The sequence below is a fragment of the Lagopus leucura genome, unplaced genomic scaffold (genome assembly GCF_019238085.1).
Source record: "Lagopus leucura isolate 7727_CA_CO unplaced genomic scaffold, USGS_WTPT01 Super-Scaffold_100009, whole genome shotgun sequence".
NCBI lineage: Eukaryota > Metazoa > Chordata > Aves > Galliformes > Phasianidae > Lagopus > Lagopus leucura.
In genome coordinates this window covers 11,597,016-11,621,942 of record NW_024962266.1, presented here as the reverse complement: position 1 = coordinate 11,621,942, position 24,927 = coordinate 11,597,016, and the positions used below count along the sequence as shown (strand labels likewise).

Below are 24,927 nucleotides of genomic sequence, written 5' to 3'. Positions count from 1 at the left end.
AATCAGAGGTTCAGGCCGTGACTCAGCAGTTCCCATACATGGAACAAAAAGCAAACATCTCATGCACTTTGCCATTGTCACCTTCCCACTTTTAGAAGAGTTTTGTGATGCTTTTTAATCAGATTTTTCTGAGTTTCAGAAATAGTTCTCCACTGCTCTTGGAAAGAATTACACAAACAAGTGGCAAAACTGAGGAGGCACTGGAGAAACAAACTGACTGCACACAAAGAATTCTCAGATGTACAAATTAAGCACACTAAGGAAATCAACACTTTCTCTAATCTGTGTAGAGATGTTGCTTCCTAAAACAAATTGTGAAAATACTCTAGACAAGAATAACCATTATGTAGTTGAAAATACCCATAAAACAAATACTATTTTAAGCAAAAAGAGGCAAATGTTGACTCTTTGTTGTTGTCAATGTCTGTCACCACATCTTTGATGCTCCACACTAGATATCCACTACATTTATTTGAAATGAAAGGTTAGGTCAACAGAGAGAAAAAAAGAGCACTCAAGTGTCAGTTCCAAATGTTGATAGCAATGCAGAGAAGTGCATTTTAAATGAATTTTCACCAATACTTGAAAATAATCAAATTGGATGGTATGAACCAGAGAAGAAACATATCTTCATTTCTGAGAACTCTAGCTAGGCGAGCAATTAGGAAAGCAGGACACTGGTATTCTGTCTGTAATTTCATCTCCTCGTAGAAACTACATGTTCTTCCTGCTAAACATTGCGGCAACAGATATTTCTTTCTACTGGGTTCCTTTTCTTCAGCTAAAGTTGTGCCTGACCCACCCACAATTCTGACTACAGCACTTTTAGTCTGCTATCCCGGATTCTACCAGCAGGCCATAGATCAACAGATACCTTCCCACAGTGGAGTTACTAGGATCAGAGACAAAAGAAGCTTTCTGGTTACGCCTGCACTCAGTTCCTTGAAAAGCTGAGAGCAAAGGAGTGGAGGGGGTAAAAGTCTGAAGGGCAGAACAGGACAGGACACAGCGAGCTAGGCAGCCTACCTTGACAGCTCCCAGCACCACTTCTGCCTGCAGAAATGGAAACTGGCATCACAATCACTAGTGAACATTGCTGCAGTTAATATTCAGAGTAGTACAATGAAAACAGACACAAGTAAAAGAAAGGTGTCATATTGCTCCTCTCTTCAGGGTTTGGTCACTTGATTTCTGCTTACTGTCTCAATTAGCAAATTACCCTAAGAAAGGCTTATTGGCTGGCAACATCCAGGAGAAAGTATAACAAGGAAAAGGAGCACTATATAGAAAGGCGTAGGGAGTTTGGAAATAGACATGGTGAAAGTAAACAATAGAGGGTGAGATTAAAATAGAAAACCAGAAGAGCTGGATGAGAGAAAAGGATAAGAAAAGGATGACAGGAAAGGAAGCAGAATTATGCAGGGGAGAGTGAACAAGGCACGGAGATAGAAGAAAAGAAAGAAAGAGTGTAGAAGACAGTAATAGAACAGGGACAATGAAATAGCAAGAAAAAAAAAAAATGGGGAAATGATAGGGAAGAGAGATGAACAGAAAACATATAAGCATAAAAAGAGCATTAAAATAAAAGGAAAACAAAGAAGTGTGTCATAAGAAAAGGACCCACATTATAGCGATACTTGCTTCCAAGTCATCACATCCTTTTTGATTACCTTCTTCAAACTTACAAATCTTCTATCTATATCCCAAGACAAATCAATATTCAGTGGTTCAGCAACCAATCCATTAGCAAATTAATGTATCCACTTAGAGCTCTGTAAAGTTGCTAATACTTTCTATCCATTTAACATTGGTCATAATCTTGACACCAGAATGATTAAAAGTGTAGGTATTTAACCTGGTTTAATTATGATGATAGGTGCAGCCACTGCTTTTAATTTTGCTTTCGCACCATAAATAAACTTGCTGATCATACCTAAGAGTCACGAACAATTTCCATCTGGTATCTGAGATGGTGACACGTTCATCTGCATATTCATCAAGTGGTATCCATGTAAACAAGAAAGCTTTGCTGATTACTTACCTTACTTCTTCTGTAATGAAATCCTTAACCCTTAGGATCTTCTAACAGCAGGTCAGACTACCTGAACTTCAACAGGAACAAAGGGAAATATTCCCACACCCTTAACTAATTGCCATTAATTAAAGGTAAAATTTCTCATAAAACACTAATCCTTTCTGCAGCCAAAGGGGTGTGTTAGATGCAGAAAAAAATGAGCTCATTTAAAGAACAGTAAAACATACTAACCAGTAATAAAAATATCACCTCCATCATACATTTTCCCACTTTTTAAGCATGCAATTTGTCATTGGTCACAGTTCCCTATTTATCATTATAATTTGTATCTGGAAAGCATTGTACAAGGGCAGGAAGGCAAATAATAGTATTGAAAAACCCATGAAAATTACGTTCTACCAAACAAGAGCTGATATTGATGTTCTGTTGTCAGAGCCTCCTAAATCTCAAACAAATGCCTCAATCAACATATATGAACTGTTGGGGGCAGGGAAGATGAAGCAAGCTTCACAATTGTGCATTCAGATTAATTTGGAATTAAGAAAATACTGTTAAGGGTTTTGTTTCTTTTAAAATCCAATAGTTTGTCTTCTAATTTTAGGTAGATTGAATATATAAACAGTTATATTTTAGTGAAATATAGGGGTCATGCTGAAAATTGGGCAGGATGATATTCATTGGTCCATACAAGAAAAAGAGTTTTTAAATAATTTCTGATATCTAACTAAGTTGTGGATTAATTTGAGGTCCCAGTAATGTAAATGCTGCGGGATTTTTAAAGTAATATTCCATGGAAGGAATGACTTGCTTTCAACAGATTCACAAGTGCCTGGGTTAAATAAGTTGTAAAGCTCCATAACACTTTTTAACAAAGCAAATCTCTAGCAGTTTCCTGAACCTACAGCATTCTGCAGCATCAGGTCAGTCACTTTTCCTTGCTTCACGGTCAGATGACAGCTTACTTGGATAGTTTTTCCATGGAAGCCATTTTCTTATTTTCTTCCATATTATTCTAAAGGAGCATCCACCCTCTCGTAGATCTCAGCATATAATTCATCAAGGTTCTCCTCAGGTTGAAACTCCTTGGGAACAGCTGCTGAATCTTCCTGGGCTGCACAGCATTCCCTCTCCCAAAGCAATTTAGATGGTCTACCCCAAGCATCTTCTTGTCTTTCCAGAAAGAACAGAACAGAGCATCAACAGAACCTGCCTTTGATCCTTCCACAGAGGCAACACTTACAACCCAATGAAATTATGCTGGCCCCATGTATTTAAAGTAGGTGTTATGTTTGGTATATATATATCTACAAAAGTGATGAGAAAGACTAATTTCCCTCAAATTACACGAGCAAAGCAGATGAGGAAGCATAATTCTCTGATCATACAGAAGCTATCAGGAAGTCAGATCTCAGTCTAGAAACACGTCAGTAGGTGGAGGAGCATTCTGCAGCTGTATGTATGTGTATAACCAAGATGTTATAATTGCAATATAATCAAAAGAGTAAGGCAAAAGCAAACAAGGATCGCAAAAGAGAATAAGTAGAAGAGCTTACCCTTGGGTTGAGCTCACTAGAAGATACCAAAAGAGGAGGATCTCCAGAAGAGATCCTTCCCCTCTGGTAGCCAGCTCTTAAATAGGTCCAGGAGGGGTGGAGCCAGGCTCCACCCCTTCCAGCAGCACAGGTGAATTGCCTTCACCTGTGCTCCTCTGGCTGACTCAAGGCTCACCTCAGGTGATTAATCAGAGGTTCAGGCCGTGACTCAGCAGTTCCCATACAGTATGGCAGCAGGAGAACTCTACCAACTAACCCACAGGACAGAGGAGCAGGCAGAAGCTATGGCTGTTAGAGTACTTCTATTATTTAGCATTGCTGAGTTCTTCCACAGGAAATTACCACAGGCAGCAAAGAGGAAGTGCACTTCAATCTACCTCACATTAGATAACATTTTCACCATAAACTTCTCAGATTATATGTGTAGACATTTTCTTTTTAGTCTGTGTCAAATTCAGGAATGACTGCTTAAGGATAGCCTGATGCTATATGGACAAACGTGAAACTAAAAGTATTTGTTTAGTCATCAGATACGGCTAATCTCCTGCTCATCTCTGGTTCTTTTTTATCTCACTGTTGATGTTTAGAGGAGCAGCTATTCAGGACAAAAACCTACTTGCCAAGTCATGGAGTAAACTGCACATAGCTCAAGCAAATATACAACCTGCACTTCTGCTTTGCCCTGTTGCTAAGCTACTTTTTGTTTCCCACATATTCTACAAAATCAACAAGCTATCACAGGACAGGCAGATGGAAACTGAGGTTGAGACCATCAGCAATACCTGCTTACTCTCAAATGCCACCTGAAAAAAAAAAAAGGCAGATTTTTGTAGGAACATATTAGAACGAGGAGTGAACTTAGACACAGAGCTTAAAAGTTAGGCATTGTATGTGGTTACATAAACGTGCTCCCAAGCACACAAATACATCTATTTATCACAGCAGTCTACTTACTTAAATGAACTACTCATCAGTAATTGAGTTTTTTAAAACATGTTTTGAATGAGTACAATCATAAAAATCACAACCTATCAAAACTTCCAAGCACATATTGCACAGGCACACCTATAAGCAGAACATGGTCCACATCACTCAAGTAACAAGCAAACATCCCCATTTTCTGTGAAGTTGCACCTACTAATTAACATCCCTAGAAATTCAGTGAAAAAGTCACAGTGGCTTGAATGCATTTAAGATATTCCAGTCAGAGAAAATGAAGAACTGCATTAAGAGAAAAACAAAAATCCACAAAAAAAAAAAAAATAAATAAAATAAAATAAAAACAAAACAAACAAAAAAACCCCCACAATCTTACATGATGGATACCTTCTCATTACTGTTGTCACCATTACTTACAATAATCTCCCTTCAGTTATTAGGCTAATACATTTAGTCTGTATCTTATTATACTCTGCTCTTAGCTTTTGGCACAGGAAGAAATGGAAATTAGACCTAGTGGTAGAAGACACTAGCAAGATTCAGAAGATGTCAGGTGTCATAGCCATTTTGGGCAAATTGTAATAGAACAGCTTACAAAATACAATCCCATCACTGTGCTAAAGAAATGTGTGTTTTCTACTTCAGGATATTTTAAGATAGTTGCGTTTTATACCAGCAGAAAGTAAGTTTCCTATGTATTATATATATATATATATATATATATATATATATATATAATATATTCCTATTCTCCAAACGAAGAACCATAAACAGAACTCTTCTGTCAATATCACTGAACCCAAATTGGACTTTAATTACCTCGACTATTCCAGGTGTATCTGACCAAAGAAGCTACCCCAGCAAAGTTAAGGTCTTCTAAAGATCAGTCACATTTCATTTTTCCAGTTACAAAAGTAGATTATGAATAAGAATACTGAATCATGAGGTGCTTATTTACCATGAGTAATGCTATAATGCAACAGTAAGAACAATGCAACTATAATGCAACTGTAAGAGTAGCAAGTTTCTAGGCTACAGTAAGTGAGGACTTGTTCAAATGTAAAAGCTGTGGGTACAGAAACAAAGGAAAGAAGCCACTTACCTTCAGAAGGCCTCAGGTGTACAGGGATAAGCTACCCTCATCTCCACTGCTAACCCTTAAATGAGGTCAGGGAAGCTGTGGATCCTGGCTCCATCCCTTCCAGTCACTCAGGGGCATTACATGCACCTGAGCATCCCTGGGTTGGCCCTGCCTTCCCACCAGGTGCTCAATCACTGCTTCAAGCTGTGACTTAGAATTTCTGCTACACCATGATAAGCTAAATCAGTATTTTAGATTAATAATATAATAAACCTGAGCCTGAACACAAATTATCAGAATTCTCTGCTCAGCTGGGATGGAAAGCAAGTCCAGTGTATTTGTTACAAAGACTTTCACTTCCAGCTGACTTTAGCAGGCTGAGAATAATTGCTATGTTGCAGAAAATTCCACTTCAGTCATTATAAACAATATTTTTTACCATAATTATTGTAAATAATTCACTATTTCCACTGAAATCACTCTTGGTGTGAGAATCAAAAAGCAAAAAAAAAAAAAACCAGCGTACGTAATACATTCTTATGTGTTTCCCTGCATAAGTATAATTCTACAAGAGCAGTTTTATACACAGAAGCAGAGAGCAAATATTGCCCACGAATTTGTTCAGGTCAATAAAAGGAAATTTTGAACACAAATGAAATCCCAAAGCCAAATTCCTGGATTCATATTACTTCCTCTTTAATCTGTTTCACTATAACAATGTAAGGCAGATATTGTTCAGAATAACTGTTTCAGAACCATTGCATTTAAACTTTGAATAATTTTGAATGCCTATCAACTACTCCACATTGTGTCCTATACATAAGTTATTTTTTACTTCAACACTAATATAGACTAATTATTAACTGCTGATATTTTGGTGACTACATACAGCTTCCCTTTTTTTAAGGCATTGTCCGTTGCTTTTTACTTAGAATGTTTGAAATAACAGAGCAAAAGATTATTTGAATAACAGGTAAACAGAGAAAAGAAGAGCTCAATTATATTATTTCAGAAACCAAGATATCAGCAACCAGTGGTAATGCAGACAATCTTGACTTCATTTTGAAAAACACATTCCTTTCATTTTCAAAGGCAGGAGCAGCTGCGTTAGAAAAATCAAAGTGGCATGAAAAATAAGATTACAGAGTTTGGAACCACAGGTGCATATGTGCATAACACCCCTACTCAGGACTTGTGCTCTGAACTCCAGCAATATCCTTATCTGAGAAGCTCAGAAGCTTCTACTCTCTCACCACTCTACTCATCACACAGGAAAAAACAAACAAACAAACAAACAAACAAAAAAAAACCCACACTTTGAGGTAGAATAGAAAGAATATTTATCTGGCTGTATTCAGCCTTTATTTATCAATAATGTAGAGGAACTGGAGCGTATCCAAATAACTACATGCACAACTAAGGGTCACAGGACTACACACACTGCACATGGGCAGTGTTATCGACCTCAACATTTAGCAAGTGCACATTCCTAGGAAGCACTGCAGCTGCTGAATGCGTGCAAACAGGCAGCAGAATATATGTACAGTAGATTCCGGCAAACGACAACAATTTGCAATTTGCAGCTTCTCCTGACATTGGAAAAAGATTGAGCACTGCAGTGTTAACTGTTGAGCCAAATGTCTTTCTGCCTGACCTTCATATTCTGCACTAGGAACTACCCAGAGTACCACAGCATATCTAAGATGTGTACCTATCAGGCATTACACTGCTCAGCAGGCACAACTGCCAGAGAAAATTTCACAACATCAACTGCAAAATCCTCAGTTATTTTCACTAATGGCTTTTGTGCAGCACTATCTGTGTGTAACATTTATTAATAATGAGTTTTTCTACTGCCTGATGTAAATTTTTTTTCATGGCAAATGTCATGCACGTTTTTAAAAATATATGCATTTCATCATTTTCCTTTCTTTATTAGTTCAGTGATAGTTTTCTGGTGCCATATGCTATAAACAGTCAATGTTAACACATACGGACTGTTATTGTGAAATTGCAGCCATTTTCAGCTGACATTTTCACTCCAATATCACTTTGCATCTCAGCCTTAAGATTCCATACATGCATAAAACATTTTTATAGCACGCATACAGATACAGTAAGTTTTTAAAGACATTGTTTTAATAACTAACAGTGAAAATGAGTGATTAATGGTGCAGGAAAAGAGTTTTCTTCAGTTCTGAGGCCACCTGATTTATGCCCTTGACAACCAACAGCACTGTAATTACAGGCTTTCAAAATAATTGATGCTCTCATTGGAAAATTAATGTTGGACTTCAATATTACAAAGATTAAAAAAAAAATGTCTCTTATGAACTTGAAACATCTAAGAACACTCTGGAAATAAATATTTTAGTATTTTAGATACTTTTCCTGTTACCTCCTATGAATAAGTCACCATTTTGCTTTTATCACTGAATGTTAGATTTCTTTCATAAAGCCATGCACACGATTTGTCTTGTTCACAGAATTTGAAGCTTACATTTTTTCATTAAAATCTGCTGTAATAGTGTATTAATGCATGCTAATTTAAGAAAAACATTTTTGAGAGGGATGATATTTAAATCAGAAAACCATAAGAAATGTCTGAGAAATGGCAAACTGAGGTCATATACAAACATGCAGTAATCAGGACAGGCCAGATTAACATCAGCAGGTGACTGTAGCAGTACTCCTCCAAACGTCAGATGTATATCAGCACTTTTCTGACATGGTGTTTGACACAAACTTCAGGGCAAAGAGGAATCCTGCTAGACCTCTGCATTTCCATTTAAACCAGTGTGTGCTATGGCTAATTACATGGCTGCAGTTTTCCACTCGACCTCTGCCTCAGCTCATGCAGCAAATGGCTGATGTTTAATTAGCTGGTTAGAAGCAACTCGCCCAGAGTCAAGCAAAACGTATGTGGCAGAAAGCCCCTGCAGAAATACAGGTTTGTAATTCGTTGATATATACTTGAAGTTGCATATAAGAGCCAATGATATTCCAGAAGCAATCTGGGATTTTCACATTCTGAGATGTATGCACGTAGCCAGGTATAAGCTAACATTAGCATCAGAATAAAAGCTTATCAGGCATGTCGTACATAAACTCATTTTACCATATTCCACATCAGCCACGCAAATTGCAGCTTCACTAAAAGCCACATAACTGCTCACTGCTAAACCTGACACAAAGGGGAACCATTCATAGAAACCACAGTTCAGCATTATGCTTTCACAACCATACAGCTTCCAAACCAAAACAGGCCCAACGCCAAAAAGCACAGGCACATATGTCTGCAAAAACACTCTATAGGTGTGTTCCTAGATGGTATTTAAAGCCACAGATTCATAAGAATGATCCCATCATGACTCATGCAAAAATGCAAAATTCCTTTTCTAGACCAAACACTGCAGCGTAAAAAGCAGCAGAGAAGACAGGAATCATTCAGTCATATGCTCTTTAAAGCTGTGACCTATATCTAGTAGTCAAAGAAAAGACTTCAGAAAATAGAGCTTTACAGCAACAGGAGATTATTAGGCATGGTAGAGAAACAATTGCTTGACGCAATTACAAATTCAAATAGGAATTTAGCTCTTCCATCTGCACTGTGGATCTTTTGTATGTTCTAAACATGTTCCACTATGGATCTCCCTGTACTGTCAGAGACTTATCCAAGAGTGCTCTGCACTGCACACAAGGCAGTTACAGGTGGGTCAGAAATTTTGCTTAATATGAAAAAAATCAGGAAAGAAGAATCTTGAATCTACTAAAACTTAGTGCTAATAAGTAAAGGGATGTCCTTGCTGTCATTCAGCTTAATTTTTCCCATTTATCAGGTGCATCTACAGGATCCCTTGATAGGATGCTAGAAAAGATGTTGCTTTGTGGTCTGACATGGGTTTTGTCTTGGGAGCCACCAATTTGTTTCCTCCAAATATCAGACTATATCAAAGCAGCTGTACCAAAGCTTAAAAAGCCTGTCCATGAAATAATTTTAAAAACTTCTACGGCACAACCACAACAACTCCTTAAATGTATGACTGTAAAATAACTAATATCTCTCACTTGCACAGGGCAGACTTACTTATGGAGTAACATGTGAATTCAATACTCAAAGCAAATTCCCCCGACCAGAAGTTTTCCTGAGGGATTGAGGGGAAAATATATATATATATATATACATATATATATGTGTGTGTGTGTGTGTATATATATACAAATATACACACGCACTGCTGCATTTCTGAATTCAGTTGTGTCAAGCAAAGCAGAACAGCAAAGACCAGTTCCCATATGCCACTTTTTCTCCAGAAGAGGATTACTGTTTTAATATGAGCCCATATCATCTATTCCATGCTTAGTGGAAAAAAAAAAAAAAAAAAAAAAAAAAAAAAAAAAAGCAAAAAAAGCAATAACAAAAGCAAGTAATCCATCCCTACAACATGAAAGTGTAACCCTGGTCCATGCCCCAGAAACGACCTTTGAGCAGGAAAATTGACGGGCAGCCAGAGGAAAGGAGGTTTCCTTCGACTATCAAGCAACAGTAACTGCAGCTGCAGCCTCTGGCCAAACTTCTGCTTTCTACAAACCACTCAGTGCCATTGTCTGATCAGTGGATCTGCAGAGCCATGGATCTGCTGGCTCTCTACCCATTCCATTTCTTTCTTTAAATTATTTCATCCTGCATCTGCAAGGGTATTTATCCAGTGATATAGCACAGGTCCCTGTTTATGCAGTGTGCTTTCCTTCCCCATGGAAGTAGTGACACTACAGTCACTGCCTGTGCCCAATGCTAACCAAAGCCTAGGAATAGACAAACTTTGTTTCAGAAGGAAATGTGTAGGATAAAGAGATGATGAGCTGCAGTTGAGTTCTCTACAGTGCACCTTTGCCAACACACCAGGCTATGCTGGAAAGTCATTTCATATCATGTTTCTAACAACTGCATGTTTGCTCGCTGCCTGAGAACTACAAGCAACAGTTCTTTCTTCACTTAAAGAAGGTCCATCAATAATACTTCTTTAACAGGACGATGGTTTTGCAAGGAGAATTTTTACAAATCAGCTTGAAATCACCAGAGGCACTCACTGACAGCCAAGTTTTCCTTATGTTGGAGCAAGAATCAATTTCTTGTCTTAAAATTTTATTCCAGATGAGTCAGAAGAGGCTTACACTCCAGATCTTCACATTTATCTTCTAGTTCCCTGTCTTCTTTGGTACTTAAAATTCTTCCAGGAACTCAGTTGGTCTTGCTGAAGCAAAGCATGAGCAGTTTTATGCTTTAAAGCAAACAAACAAACAAACTCGAAAAAACAGTTTTCTGCTTTATGCTCACATATTTCCATGACATTTTCCACGACATCTGACAAAGATTGCTCAAAGGTGGGTAAAAAGCCGTCAGCATTAATACAGATACTGTACTTAAGACCATCCTGCACATAGATAGTATGCATAAGTCATGCATCATCATACTTCCTTCTAAGACTATCTTGACTGAGATAAACAGGAAGCATTTTCTGAATCTTTTTACTACCAATACTTTTTACTTTGTGAAACCACACAGCTGAGATAGTCTTTAACACAGCGGCATATCCTTGGCCACTGCTGACTACCTACTTCCCCCACCATACAGCTACCTTCTTTAGGAACACACATGCATATTATTGCCTACAGTTGCTTCACTTCTGCCAAATCATACACAGCCTCCTCTTAACTCCCTCAACCAGTACATTTATAACACAGTGAGATACAAAACCAAAGAATTAACACAAATCTTCCTGCTCTTACAGCATTCACACGCCTCGTACCACACACCTATTTATAGCAAAAATTTGTGAAATAGAGGCTGGCTCCCTGTGTTTTACTGTACCTATCACAGTTACACTCTTAATTAGCCTTTAGTTACTACAATAACAACATAATTAACAACAGCTTTTGTAAACTTCTAGAATTAAATAACCATGTGAGATCTCAGTTCATTCTACCGCAAAGCACCCTGTCTTTCTTATTCTTCCAGAGTGAAGCAATCCACACAGTAAACAAAATACTCATCAGTAATTTTTGATAGACTGCACTCATGACTTCCAAGCCAGACTCCTGAACAAGTGAGGCTGATACAGTAAGTGCAACTCTAAGTGGCTAATCAGTCATTAACTACTACAGCAACTGGGAAACAACAATTTGACATTAGCAAAATCTTGCTGAACTTTTGCTGTTTTATGTGAAGTAAGCCAACAGCAAGGCCAACAAAAAGGGACGTTTTCAACTTAAAGGCTAGAATACTAATTGATAAGAACCAAAACCAGACACCCACACACATTGCCCAGAATGATGTCCTGGAATTTGCCTGATAGCCAAACACATACCTCCTCTGCTCCTGGAATCCCTCCTGGGTACCTCCTCTGCCCAGAGCCCCCACTGCCTCCTCTTCTCCAGTCACCATAAGCCCCTGGTACCTCTGAGGCCAGAGAAGCCCAGAACTCCAGGCTGACAGAGCTAGGACAAGATCCCACATTGGCATGGCAACCTGTTGGAGCTCTGAAGAGTCTTTTTCAATTACCTGGAGTCAGATTATGGATTTGCTTTTCACAATTTATTGCAGGCATGAAGAGTGACAACTGCATTTTTACTTTTAACATCTGGTGAAACTTTCTTTGTCTGAGGGGCTGCTAGAAAAAAAGAAGGGACTGGTGGAATCTTCACTTTCTCTGCCACAGCCTGCTGGCTACAGCACTAAGGTCCATTTGGAGACTGAACAAGGCAGCACATTATTTCCCATACTCCCCAAAGCAAGAGGGACAGGAAATGAAACAGGACCTTTTGAGTCACACTTCTTTCATTGAATGGTAAAGCTAAGTGCCACAGCACAAGCTTACAGGCACAAGAGGAGCTCTGCACACATCATTAATGTGCTGCAGTGGAATGACAAGGCTACCTCATTCACAGAAGTCTGCAGGCCATATCCAGGATACCTCTCACTGACATCACCAGAAGTTCACCGACAAAAGGCTACAAGCTTTGCTCCATAGATAGGATCTCAAAGTACCACACTTCACCATGGAAACAATTGTTCAGGTTAACTCCATTCCTTTTAAGGCTGCAGCGGGAATTGCACCACGTACTCCACGCATTAGAGAAACCACACGCTCGGTTTTGCCCCACGTCCCCTGACGGGCACGAGGGCTGGGTGAGGTGTCATCAGTGTGCCGAGCTCACGCAGAGCGCATCCGCACGAGAACGTCGGCCGTATAGGAACGCTGTTCCCAGAGCCATCCCACTGCTGTTTGCCAAAGACCGAAGCTCCAGTTTCACCCTGGATCAGCCTCGTGCACCCCCACGCCCGCCGGGATCCTGCGCAGGTGTCTCAGTTCCGCACCGCCCATCTGCCGCTCTCCCGCCGGCTGCAGCCAGAGCTCCCCTGGCTCTGCAGGGGGCTTCCCCTCCCTCGCGGCCGCCCGAGAACCCCGCAGCGAAGCAGTTAAGCGGCCGGGCCCCCGCCGCTCCTGACGTCAGCCCGGCGCGGGGACGCGCTGGCGGCGGCGGGCGGAGGAGACCGCGGCGGGCGGCTGCCATAGGCCGGGGAGCGCTGCCGCGGGGCCGCCCGCAGCGCCCGCCAGCATGTCCTCCAAGGAGCGGCCGAAGGGCAAAGTGACCAAGGACAGCGTCACCCTCCTGCCCTGCTTCTACTTCGTGGAGGTGAGTGGTCGCTCGGCGCCTCGGGGACCGGCCGTGGCTCCGCGCTGGGATGGCTCCGAGTGCGGGGCTGGCGGCGGTGAGAGGAGGGCACCGCGGGGCACTACGCCGTGCAGCGCAGCTCCCCGCGAGCGGAGGGAGCGCGGCTCACCGCTGTTCCCGCAACGCGGGGTGCGGCATCCTCACGCCGCGCTTTGCCCTTCCCGCAATCAGCGGCGAAGCCCACCGCGAAGAGCTGGCGTTCTTTAGAGGGAATTATTTCTCAGAGTTGCTGGGACGCGAAAAGGCTACTTAAGCAAATGGTGCCGTGTACCCAGGGACCTCTCGAGAGGAAGACATGTTTCTAGAAGAGCTTCTAGGTGAACGCCACTTGTGTTTCTCTGGCAGAATAAAAATCACATTTGGAAAGGAATGCTCAGGAAAATGGAAATGTGTTTAATATGATGATCAGTGGCGTCTTTCTGTCAACCCCTGGATTACGTGCTATCTCTAATAGAGCTAAAAATGCACGGGCTAGAATAGAATGAGGTTCTGTGCACATCTTAAAGAGCAAAACCTGCTATGGCTGCTCAGCTGGTAGCAGGTGCAGTTGCAGAGGCACTCTGCTCCGTGCATTGCTTGCAGGCATTATGCTGCCTGGCATACAGCCAGGTAGGTGCTGCTAGAAGATCACAGGTAGGCATGGGCTAAGCTTAGAGAGTAAAAACAGTTTACGGATTGAGCACAGTGTTTCAGATGACCTCATTAACAGGAAGGCGACTGAGGCACGGTGAGGCATCATGTAATATCTCAGGGCAAGATGGTAAAGAATTTAATGGTAAAATGTGGCATAAGAATTAATTATAACTGGTAGGTTAAATAAAGATATGAACACATATACAGTACATAATGTATGAAATATAAAAACAATAAAATATAAAATTTTAAAAAATGGAGGAAATACAGAGAAAGAATTACTTTAAGGTACATTTGAAGGGCTTTGGAGGTTCTCTGAAAGGTAAAGATAAATACCAGAAGGAGTTTCAAATAACACATGCTCTATCTCTATCCCCTTCCCTCCCTGAGCACCTGGACGTGACCGGGAGATAACCCAAAGTAAACAGACCCACTGGAAAGCTTTGCACAGGCTCCTCATTTGGAAGCATCATGCATACCCTATCACTGTACTAGGCTTGCTCAAGAAATACTCTTTGATGAAAGGAGTTTGGTGTGTCATACAACTTACATTAGCTTTGTATAGGAGGGAGAATTGAAAATTGGAAAAGTTCCTACAAAGTCAGGGGGCATCCTAACTCTGTGCCATCCTTGTTGCTCAGGGAATCCAAAAGGATGAGAAATTACTAGACTTCATCTTGGGAATAATTGTGATACAATGTAGGCACAATGTAGAGGTTCTGGAAGACAAAACAGAACCACACTGTTCGGTGGGATGTGCTTTGGCCTGCAGCAAGACAAGATGAATTACAGAGCGTGAATTACAAAATGTGTCCCTGCTGCTCACAAGAGTTGCCTTTTATAATATTAATCCCATACTTGCAGTTCCCCTAGAAGCTCCCTGTAGCTGTTACAAGGAATAATACAAATGATCCTGCAAGAAGTGCAGAAGTTAGACTGAGCTCTTTGTACTGCTCCCACAAGAAGCAGATGAGTTCTCCATTCTATGTTCTAAAAATCTTCAACAGGTCACCTACAGTTAGAAGTCAAAAGCAGGGGAGATCAGTGCCGCAAAGCCTCTTTGGTGCCCTGCTGTTCTGAAAGGGAGTCAGAGTTCATGGTTAAGAGTGGGCTACTAATGAACTGCTAAGACTTCTATGTGACTCCTTCACAGGAACAGAACCTAGAAGCTGCAGGAGCCCTTTTCCCTGAGAAGTGAGTTCTAATTCTCGAACTGCAGATTTATGCCCCCTCTTGAGACAATGAATGTTTAGGTATTCAATACAAATAAGAGCAACAACTAGGAGGGGAAAAAAAACTGCCATCCACCTGAGCCTATCCGTTAACTAGGAAAATTTGAGCTATTGTTCCTCTCCCATTGCAGAGCAGGAGGACTTAAATCAATTTCCCACATTTTAGGTGAGTACACAAATCATTTGAGTGAACTGGTGGCAGCAATTCAGATGGTACTTAAACAGTTTGTATTTCCTATGTACACCTACCCTGAATTTACCCACATGCACACTAATTCCGATCAGACTGATGGCAATGCCTTCCTGGAGCTCTGCAGCAGAGGCAGATGCCGTCACACAAGCAGCATCAGAAAAAGGAAAGGATGGCTTACATTCCTCTGTTGTGACTGGCTCAAGGAGAACCGAAGACTGAGTTATACTTCCATAAAGGGATTAAATAAAATATAATTTCACTGGCATTAGAAATTCCCAAGTGTAATTGACAGAGGGATTTGACTGATACTGCTATGTAATATAGATCTCCTTTGTAAGCAGGAGGTTATGATCCTACAAAGGCCAAATAAATAAAAACAAAACTTACCCAATTTGATTAATGCTTTCTCAATTTCAAAGCTTTTAATATTATGAATTGGAGTTGAAATTATGATGAGAAATGAGATTTTTAGCTCATTCCTCTAATTGCTATCTTTTTTTCCCCCTCTGCCACCCACTCACTTCCATTTTGCGTGTTCCGTTCGTATCAGAAAGTCCCTCCTCACTACAAATTGCAGTGAATAAGCACAGAAAATTAAGTTTGCACCTTCAAACAAACAAACAAAAAAAAAAAACCAGTATTCTGTCTCCCATATAGCATAAGGACCTAGAAAATCTAGGCTAAAGAAATAATAACTTGTTTAGAAAATAAGTTACGATGTATTTGTAAAATACATAGTATTTTTCTCTCAAACACTATACAAAAGTTGAGAAAAAATTATGTTGCGACAAAGAAGAAATGAAAATTCCAAAGAAAATAGTATATGATTAAATGAAAGAGGAAAAATAACTATTAACTGATTTATTTCAGGCATGAGAGAGAAAAGAACAGGTTAAAGACAGGTTTTCTGCTTCAGAGGGATTTGATATTTAGAAATAGTGGCAAATACAGCTCTGACACTGAGGTCTTCCTGCTCTTATGATCCTTATGAATAAATATGTATGAGACTAACAAATAAATGAAAGTGTTTAATGGCAGCAACTTTAATAACTGGAAAAAATGTAAGCAGTCCAATTGACAGTTAACTTTAAAAAAAAATTATTGGGCCCAATTTTCATTTCCGTCTACTTCAAAAATATCAAACCAGCAGATTTTAATACAGCAGATTTATAACTTAAAACCAATATGCCCTTTTTAAAATCAATGCTATCACTGGAGCTATTTCTCATTTATACAGAAATGCAAAAGGAGAATCAGACCAGAGCTTCAGAAGGTTAGAAATGAAAAGGAAATAAAAATTTGAAAGGAAGAGATGGAGCTTCAAAAAAATTTGGATGGATCATCTTCCAAAAAAAATCAGAGGCAAACAAATGAGCATTATAAAATAAATCATAACACACTTTCAGTTACAATTTCAATTTCATGATTCATAAAAACTCATCAATTTACCCTATTGTACCATAATAATTCTTCAGAGGCATTTGAAAATGCTGGTAAGACTTCTGCTTAGCAGTACCTCTGATCCTGAGAGCTGAATAGTTTTATACTGCCTTGTGAATCTCAATTACCTGAGGCATGTGATAATGAGCACTGCCAGGCAGCCTGGCCTGTTTTATTCCTAATTACGGTTGTGACATTTTAGGGTTCCATAGACTATGAGTTGTCTGAGCTTTGTTTCTATAGCTGGAAAAGTCAAAGCTTGCAATGAAAACTGAAAGTCTCTCTGGCTTGGTGGGATGTGTGAAGAAGTCCGCCCTTATGGGAGATATTGAAAATCAGTACTTCCTGGAAAAAGTTCCACCCTGAAATTGTTTCTCTTCAGCGAAGAGTACATTGAGAGCACACTGTAAGTATATACACTTGCAGAAAAAAATCATAGAATCGCCTATGTTATAGAAGACCTTCAAGGCCATCAAGTCCGACCACCAACCTGAACCCACCAAGTCCCATCACCAAACCAGACCCCTTCATGCCGTGTTTACACTTCTCTTGAATACTTCCAGAGATGGGGACTCCAACATTTTCCCAGGTGTCCTGTTCATTTCTTGATTAAATAGAAACGTCTCCCATCTTAATACAAATTTGGAAAATTTCCAGAGTTAAATAGTTTCTATTACTGAGAGAATAGCCATGATTTAGAGGCAGGAGAAATATATTCTTGGTGAAATAAAAAGACTCTTCACCTGTGCCCTCTCACTTCAAAAAATCCTGGTTTATACCCCTTAAGTCACAATGAATTTTGCCTTTGACTTCAGTGGCACTAGTGTATTACTGTGTGTCTCACATGTGGGAATGCTGAAGGACGTAATGTCCTGAGTGATCACTTAGGTTTTCTCAGTCCCCAGAGGGGATGGAATTTTTCAAACAGTGTCATGAGAAGAAAGAACAAGTATCTGTTATGACCATAGGAATCAGCCTGCAAAACATAGGTCATCAACTTCCACTGAAATAAATACATGCAGGGAATATTCATTGTGCCTTAGCACCAAACACTTCCTCTCCTTCTGCTTCCAATATATACTGGCAGAGCTAGGTTTGAAATGTCAGATGTTTGTACACATCAGAAGGTAGCCCTATGCCACCTCTCAGTCACATCTGAAGGGTTTTATGTAGCCTTTCAGCTATGCATGACCCACCACATTTAAATTATGCATTTTTTCACTTCAAAGTTGTGCACAGGTGTGACTGTACAAGATACAAAATCAGAGGAAGTGCAATGATTAGAATAAGTGCATAGGGAGAGTGCGCTCTAGGACTAAATCTTCCTTCCTAAGAACAAAATGTTTGTATCTAGTGCAAGAATTAAATTATACTGCTGTTACTTGGAGGCCCATTTCTACCTAAGTAGGTTTTCTGCTATATTTGAATTAGTCTTAGGGGAAAAAACTCACACACAAACTGTAGAAAATGAAATTATCCCCCTACTGTGGAAGTAGCACAATGCTTTACATGTATATTGCTTTTTCTCTCAGAAGAGCCTACAATGTGCAAGGGAACGGGGAGGAGAAATACACTTAAGAGCCTGCTCATTGAGCTGACCTTGTGATGTGGCTGACTCACACAGGATAGACATTAGATTTGCATATAACACTGCATTAGAGACCAGCATCCCCAAAATACTAAGGACCAGTCTGAGACTTGAGGAAGCTGCTATTAAAAGCAACAGCCATTCACTGACTAAACTGTCAGTGCTATATCCTCCCTATCACTTCCTTTTCCACAGAAGAGCTGTTCAGCTTGCATACTACTAGCTTTTAGCAGATGAGCAGAAAAGAGTGGCATAAAGGAGGGGCCAGGGCTGTACTAATATTGTCCTGGAAAAAAAATTAATAACGCCACATGTTAGGTCTCCGTCTGTGTTTGGCTACTTGCTTTGCCAATGTAGAGTTTAAGTCATCCATGGTGAAAGAGAACCTCTTTTCTGTTCTTTTCAGTCCTCCATCATCCTCTGGATCTAATACCCAGTAGTAAAAGGAATATTTAGTATGTTAGAAATCAGAGGAGATTCGTTTTCCAAATTACATGTTCCAAAAATAGAAACATTTATGACCCTTTCTGTGATTTCCTTCTATAATTGTTAAAAATCTGCAGCCAAAATTAAAAATTAAGTTACCAAAGAGCACAGGAGTGAGCCACTAGAGAAAGGTTGACACCCACAGAATTTATTTATTTTTGTATGAGAGCTGCTCTGAAAGTAATGGCTCCTATTTTATCATTTCCCACACTGTCAAAGGCAGATGGTGGTGGCATGGCAGCAGAGGCTGAACCTTTCTGCCAATATTCCATCACATTTTGCTGATGTGCAACAGATGGCAGTAGAGGGGCACTTGTGTCACCGCTATGAGGCTGAGTCAAAACAGCAGTCCATGGAGTGGCCCCATGCCAATTCCTCATCAAAGAAAAAGTTCAAGATGCAGCCTTCAGTTGGTAAGATGATGTTCACTGTCTTTTGGGATAGGAAAGGGATGATCCTTCTGGATTGATTTCCTGGAACCCAGATAAACCATCAACTCTGACTGCTATATCACAATACTGACTAAGCTGAAGACTAGAACTTCCTGAAAAGGCCAAAGACGACAACCCTTCTCTTGCAATACAAGAACACCAGAACCCATACCGGTTTCAAGACCACAGGGCACACTGCAAGTCTTGGCTGGACTGTGCTATCACACGCACCAGATAGTCTGGATCTGGTGCCTTCTGACTTGCTTCTGCTTGGGCCATTAAGAGATGGGCTTTGTGGGCAACATTTTCTAGCAATGATGTCATCATAGCTGCTGTGAAACAGTGGGTCACCTCTGCTGGTGCAGATCTTTATGAGCACAACACCCAGGCTCTTGTTCACCACCAGTAAAAATGCACAACTTATGTTTCAAAATAGTGCTTCGTAGCTAAGAATTTACTCTATCAAATAGTGTTATTGTGCTCTTTCTATCTGTTGTAGTGGAAATAAACAGGCAGCATTACTTTCAGGGTGACCTGTGTATGCATGAAACAGTGTATTTTGGAGAGTAGAATAAATTGTAACATTATGTAGGGATTGGCACCTTTAACTACTAGATCTTTTCTCTTTTTGAATGAACTTTTAGCTGAAACTTAGTAGCACTTCACCCTGCAAAAAGCCACCTTTTCAGAATGTTGCTTTTCTTGTTTTTACTATAACTCCACAATAGCCACTATAAAAGAAGTCTCAAAATCAAGAGGGAGTGCAATATCTTAAATCTCACTGTGGTTACCCATTGATTATAACTAATAAATAATCATAATTAACAATAATCATAAGTAATAATGAATCATCAACTATTTCTGAACTCTCACTGAAGATGAATACGTTCATGGTATTTTTCACATGATGTAAAATTTCTGTCTAAGAGTTTGTTTCACATTTAAGTTCATGTACTTAAGCTGAAATATTTTTTAAATTATTTTAGATTGAGAAATAAGCCCTTTTAGAATTACTATACATCAGTTTGGCTTTTAAATTTACAGGGGAAAAATGTAAATTTTATCACTTATGTATCAACTTTATTTTTGGTCTTACGCTTTGCTGAGAGGTTTTCCATCAACATTTGGCAAAAGATGAAGAGATTTCAGGAGCTGCACAAGGATATCTGCTGTATTTCTAAAGCTACACTCTAATTTGGTAGTCACAGAACAATTCAATTAAACTCTAAAATCAATGATGGAAATAGGCATAATGTAATTTTCCAAAATGGTAATGATAATAGATTTCAATGGCACTTGGGATTCTAAGCTGTGAGTCAAAATTAAATCCAATAGAGTTAATATGGGAGAAGAAAGACCACATAATGTCTCCGCAATCAGTTTTCACAAAGCATAGACAACGGTTAGGTAAAAATTCTTCAGAGAAAAGGCAGTTCCTTACACCTAGCTTTGGACTACATGAAGTCTGCATCCAAAATCAAGTACAAGAAACAGCAGAAACTGAAGTTTAGACAAAAAAGCACAAAACAAAACACCCTTTATACACATGGAAATCTGACCTTCTGAAAACCTTGAATGTCTAATATTGCAAACATGAGTATACGAGAATTTTTTTAGAACGTAGCAAAAAAATCTACAAATCTGACTTTTAAGTTAAACAGATTCCCTGTTCTACACACATCCTGTGTTCTGTACCATCTCTAAGAAGTCCTCATGATATCCCAGTTTGCAATGAAGTTAAGCTTGTGCTTGGTCTTAACCCCAGCTCATCACAACAGTCTAACTGAGGGCAAAGGTAGAGCACTAGTGAAGCTAAGCAGGAGCCACACTGGGGATCCTACAAAGGAGCCCATGGGTTCTAAAAAGCAAGAAAAAATGGCAGCATTTTTCATAGAATCATAGAATCATAGAATCACTAAGGTTGGAAAAGACCTAAAAGATCACCCAGTCCAACCGTTCACCTATTCCCAATAGCTCCTACATAGAATCATAGAATCATTTTTCCTGCTTGTCATATTTCTGGAAGGTATTCAGACATGATAGTCATGACCTCAGTATTCATTCCTGACAGGATAAAAGAAACCTGTCCTTCTGTCTCAAGAAGCTCTCAGCAAAGTACAACAGGACAACAGCCACAGAGGTTGAAAGCTGCAATCACTGTTGGCAGCTAGCTAAGAATAGACATACTTTGCCTCCTCCACCCCACCATAGCCCTCTCTTTGTCTCATCCATCTACTGTGCCTTATCATTTAGACCATGAAGTCCTTATCATGAGGACTGACATTTATAATACAGTTTAATAGAATCTCCCACAGTTCCACAGCCTTGCAGTGAAAACAATGTAATTATTAAATAGACCATCATTCTTCCAAATGCTTGTCTGCTATTGATTTAATGAGAAACTGGTGGCATTCATTAGTCATATCTCTGTGGCAATCCTCTGTGTATTTACTTGTTTGCCTAAACAGATTTCCTGATCACCTGATTGAAAGAAAACAGAAATACCAAAAGGCCGCCGTTGTGTTCAGGAATTCTTTGCCTGTTGTGGAAGAGTTGCAGAACAACCTAACAACGGAAGAATTCGTTGGCCACCTGAGTCTAGAAGTTATTTCCAAATATATCCAAGTATCCTACCAAGTGCCCCTTAATGCACTCTGACATGTGTGATAGCCATACTGTCTTTATTCCACTTCTGGCTAATTGTGGCTCGGTTCCTCAGATCCTGCTGCTCTCTTTTCTGCCTGTCATACATAGTCAGGTAAAACAAATAAATTCCACAGCCTTTGTGCTTGCATCCTGTCTCGCAAAGAATCACTTAATCATTCTGGTTATCACACTGCACCAAAACATCAGTATCTACCTATTAATGCACAAGAGGCATCTCATTTTTTCCCAATTTGCTTGACTGAAATATAGCCCATGCTAATCATGTTTGTAACTTATATTCAAAATGTCTGCTGGTAGCCACTAACACAGTTTAATACAAGACAAGATCTGGATGTTCATGAAAAGAGGTAATACCTGTAAATAATACCTGTAATGCATTTAAGCAAGGCAAAAAAAGGTCATAAAGCTGCATCCCAGAGAGTTTGTTTAACCATCTGAGTGTGTGATACTCCTTGGTTACACTCTCAGAAAAGCTCATGGATTTGAAGATATTCTCTTGAAGATACATACAGACTCTGCCTAGTTACGTGCTGGCAAAAGTGAAAATTAGATGTGTAACTACAAGCATGCAGTTTTAGGGAAAGAAAATTTGTAGAATCTACTAATTTTCATAGAGATTTAAATAATGTTTGTATCCAATTGCATATTCTTTTAATGTAGAGTAGAAATAGGGATGGGAGTAGAGGGTAATACTTATTTGCACCTTTTTTTTTTTTGTTTGAGTCTCTCTGTCTCAATTGTGTTATTTAGGACGCTATCAATATCTAATTCCCACTGACTTTTTATGACACTTGCAGAGAAAACCTGATTACAGTGAAGTATTGATCATTTGGGAATTCTCCAAGGGGAGGATTCGAAATCTCCTTCAATTAGAAATTAGAGCTTTGTAGAGACTCCATGGAATAGTAAAGATCCTATGTTTAACTCCACAGCAAACACTTCAATGTTTCCCTCGGAATGAGAGTGTGTTTGTCGGAAGGTCAGAGGCAAAACTGAATGCCCTAGATGCCTAGCTGCCCAAAGGACCACCTCATGCTATTCAGAGACAGATGTCCCATCCCTGGAGGCATTCAAGGCCAGGCTAGATGTGGCTCTGGGCAGCCTGGTCTAGTGGCTGGCGACCCTGCCCATGGCAGGAAGGTTGAAACTAGATGATCATTATGGTCCTTGTCAACCCAGAGCATTCTATGATTCTATGATTCACTCCAATAAGAGGATTTCCCCACTAAGGCTTGGCCTCGTTTGCAAGATGTCTGTTATTATTCCTGCATTATATAGAGTACAACATATGGAAGTACAGATGTAGGACAAGGAGTTGGGACATATGTTGGTATTGGTTGCTAACAACTCCGCCAGTGGTCAGATAAAGAAGTGGAAACTGTTAAAACTAATTTAACAGTAACAAAGTGCAAAAACAATGTAAACCATGTAAACCACAGGGATGTAATACAAACACACAGATCAAGAAGAGGAAAAGCAAGATGTGAAAGAGTATTTGCAAACATAAAAATGAACCCAATTGCATCCTAGATAAAGAAGAAATCATCAACATCATACTACATCTAGCAAGGCCTTTGGAATGAATTAGTATTAATGCTTAATAAAGCCTTCTAATTGTTGAAAAATTACAAAATGAAAAGGAGAAATACTACTTAAAAAAAGAAAAAACAACAACCAAAAATCTCCAAATCAGACTATTTTCAGCAGCAGTGCTGATTACTATGCTGATTACAGTCCTGACTCCCTCACATGCTGAAGGGAATTTGGCCATTTGGGTCAAACTCTACATTTACAGATATATTTATTCATCTACACGCTAAACAAGGATCTTATCCCAATAGCCAATCAAGAAAGTAGGAGCATATATATGGAGTATATGTATGGGGAGCTTATTTTTCTGCTTAGGAATAGGAAAATTCCTGTTCCATTTTGTAATTAAAACAATACACATTATAACATCTTAATTATATTTGGCATTTTCAAGGTGTTGGGAGCTGAAGTCTGTAATTATGGAACTATTGCTGCCTTAAGGAGAACAGTCCATAAATATTCATACATTAAATAGCCACTTATACTGTTTTGTAGGTTTTAGAAATGTTCAATTTTCTCTGGCCTTTTTTTAAAATGAATTTTATATTAATAGTTTAAAGAAGATAGGAGGAAAAATCTCCTGTGGGATTTGACATACTGTATATAGCAAACTGACTATAGCCTATTCATTAGAATTGTAAGCAGTTATGTTGGGGATTCATAGTCCCTCAGAGTTATTTCTTTTCTTTTAGAAGAGTGGTTAATTACAGTCAGAAATAATATACGAGTCCTGTAGTGGAGCTGTAAGACAGTTAAATGGATTGTCACGATTCCTTAAATTTTGTAATTGACAATATGGTTGCAGCTAACATACAGCAACTTAAAAAAAAAAAGTTGTCTGCATCTCGTATTTCAGTGATTCACAATAACATGTCACTTCAGATGTCACCTACTTATGATTGTTCAGTATTACTGCTTGAAACAGTTGCTTGCCTAAGAATACCATAACCAAAGCAGAGATGGACTTATGGGTAAGTTAGGGTCCTGTTGCTCAGGAGAGGCTTTCCTTTTCTTGATGTCAGAATAAAGGAAGATTACTCGCTGAAGATGAAACTCTGAGTGCAAGGTGTTTCATGCATCTTCCTGCCCTGCATTTCTACCATAGGAAATTAACCTGTTGGGAAGCCTAGATGAAGAGACATCAGAAGGGTACTGGACCTTTTTTTTTTCCATTTTGGCCATTTAGCTCACTAGGACCCTGACTCTGGCCAAGCCATTTAGGTATGACTTTCAAATAGGTAATAATAAAAGACATCGCAAATACCTTAACAGTGAAATGCTGTGCAGAACTGAAATTGCTGTGTGCATGAATTCAAATGCTT

The 24,927-nt window shown here is 39.4% G+C and overlaps 2 protein-coding genes and 1 long non-coding RNA gene across 7 annotated transcripts in view; 1 reads left to right on the top strand and 2 right to left on the bottom strand.

Moving 5' to 3' along the window:
* The window catches only part of PLPPR5 (phospholipid phosphatase related 5), a 158,994-nt gene that overhangs the window by 77,341 nt on the left and 56,726 nt on the right, over positions 1-24,927 (bottom strand). The window lies entirely within an intron of this gene.
* On the bottom strand, positions 2,961-5,652 carry LOC122181345. The gene is made up of 3 exons (XR_006179401.1): positions 5,630-5,652; positions 4,371-4,391; positions 2,961-3,205 (listed from the first exon to the last, which is right to left on the bottom strand). It is a non-coding gene; the product is annotated as an uncharacterized LOC122181345 (long non-coding RNA).
* The window catches only part of PLPPR4 (phospholipid phosphatase related 4), a 30,237-nt gene continuing 18,511 nt past the window's right edge, over positions 13,202-24,927 (top strand). For 2 of the 4 annotated variants that reach the window (XM_042873779.1, XM_042873777.1), the window contains exons 1-2: positions 13,226-13,306; positions 21,817-22,106. In XM_042873779.1, coding sequence (XP_042729713.1) covers positions 21,996-22,106 — 111 coding nt within the window. In that variant the 5' untranslated portion in view covers positions 13,226-13,306; positions 21,817-21,995. Of the gene's footprint in view, positions 13,307-21,816; positions 22,107-24,927 lie in introns of all 4 variants that reach the window. The other 2 variants (XM_042873780.1, XM_042873778.1) reach the window with 1 other exon arrangement.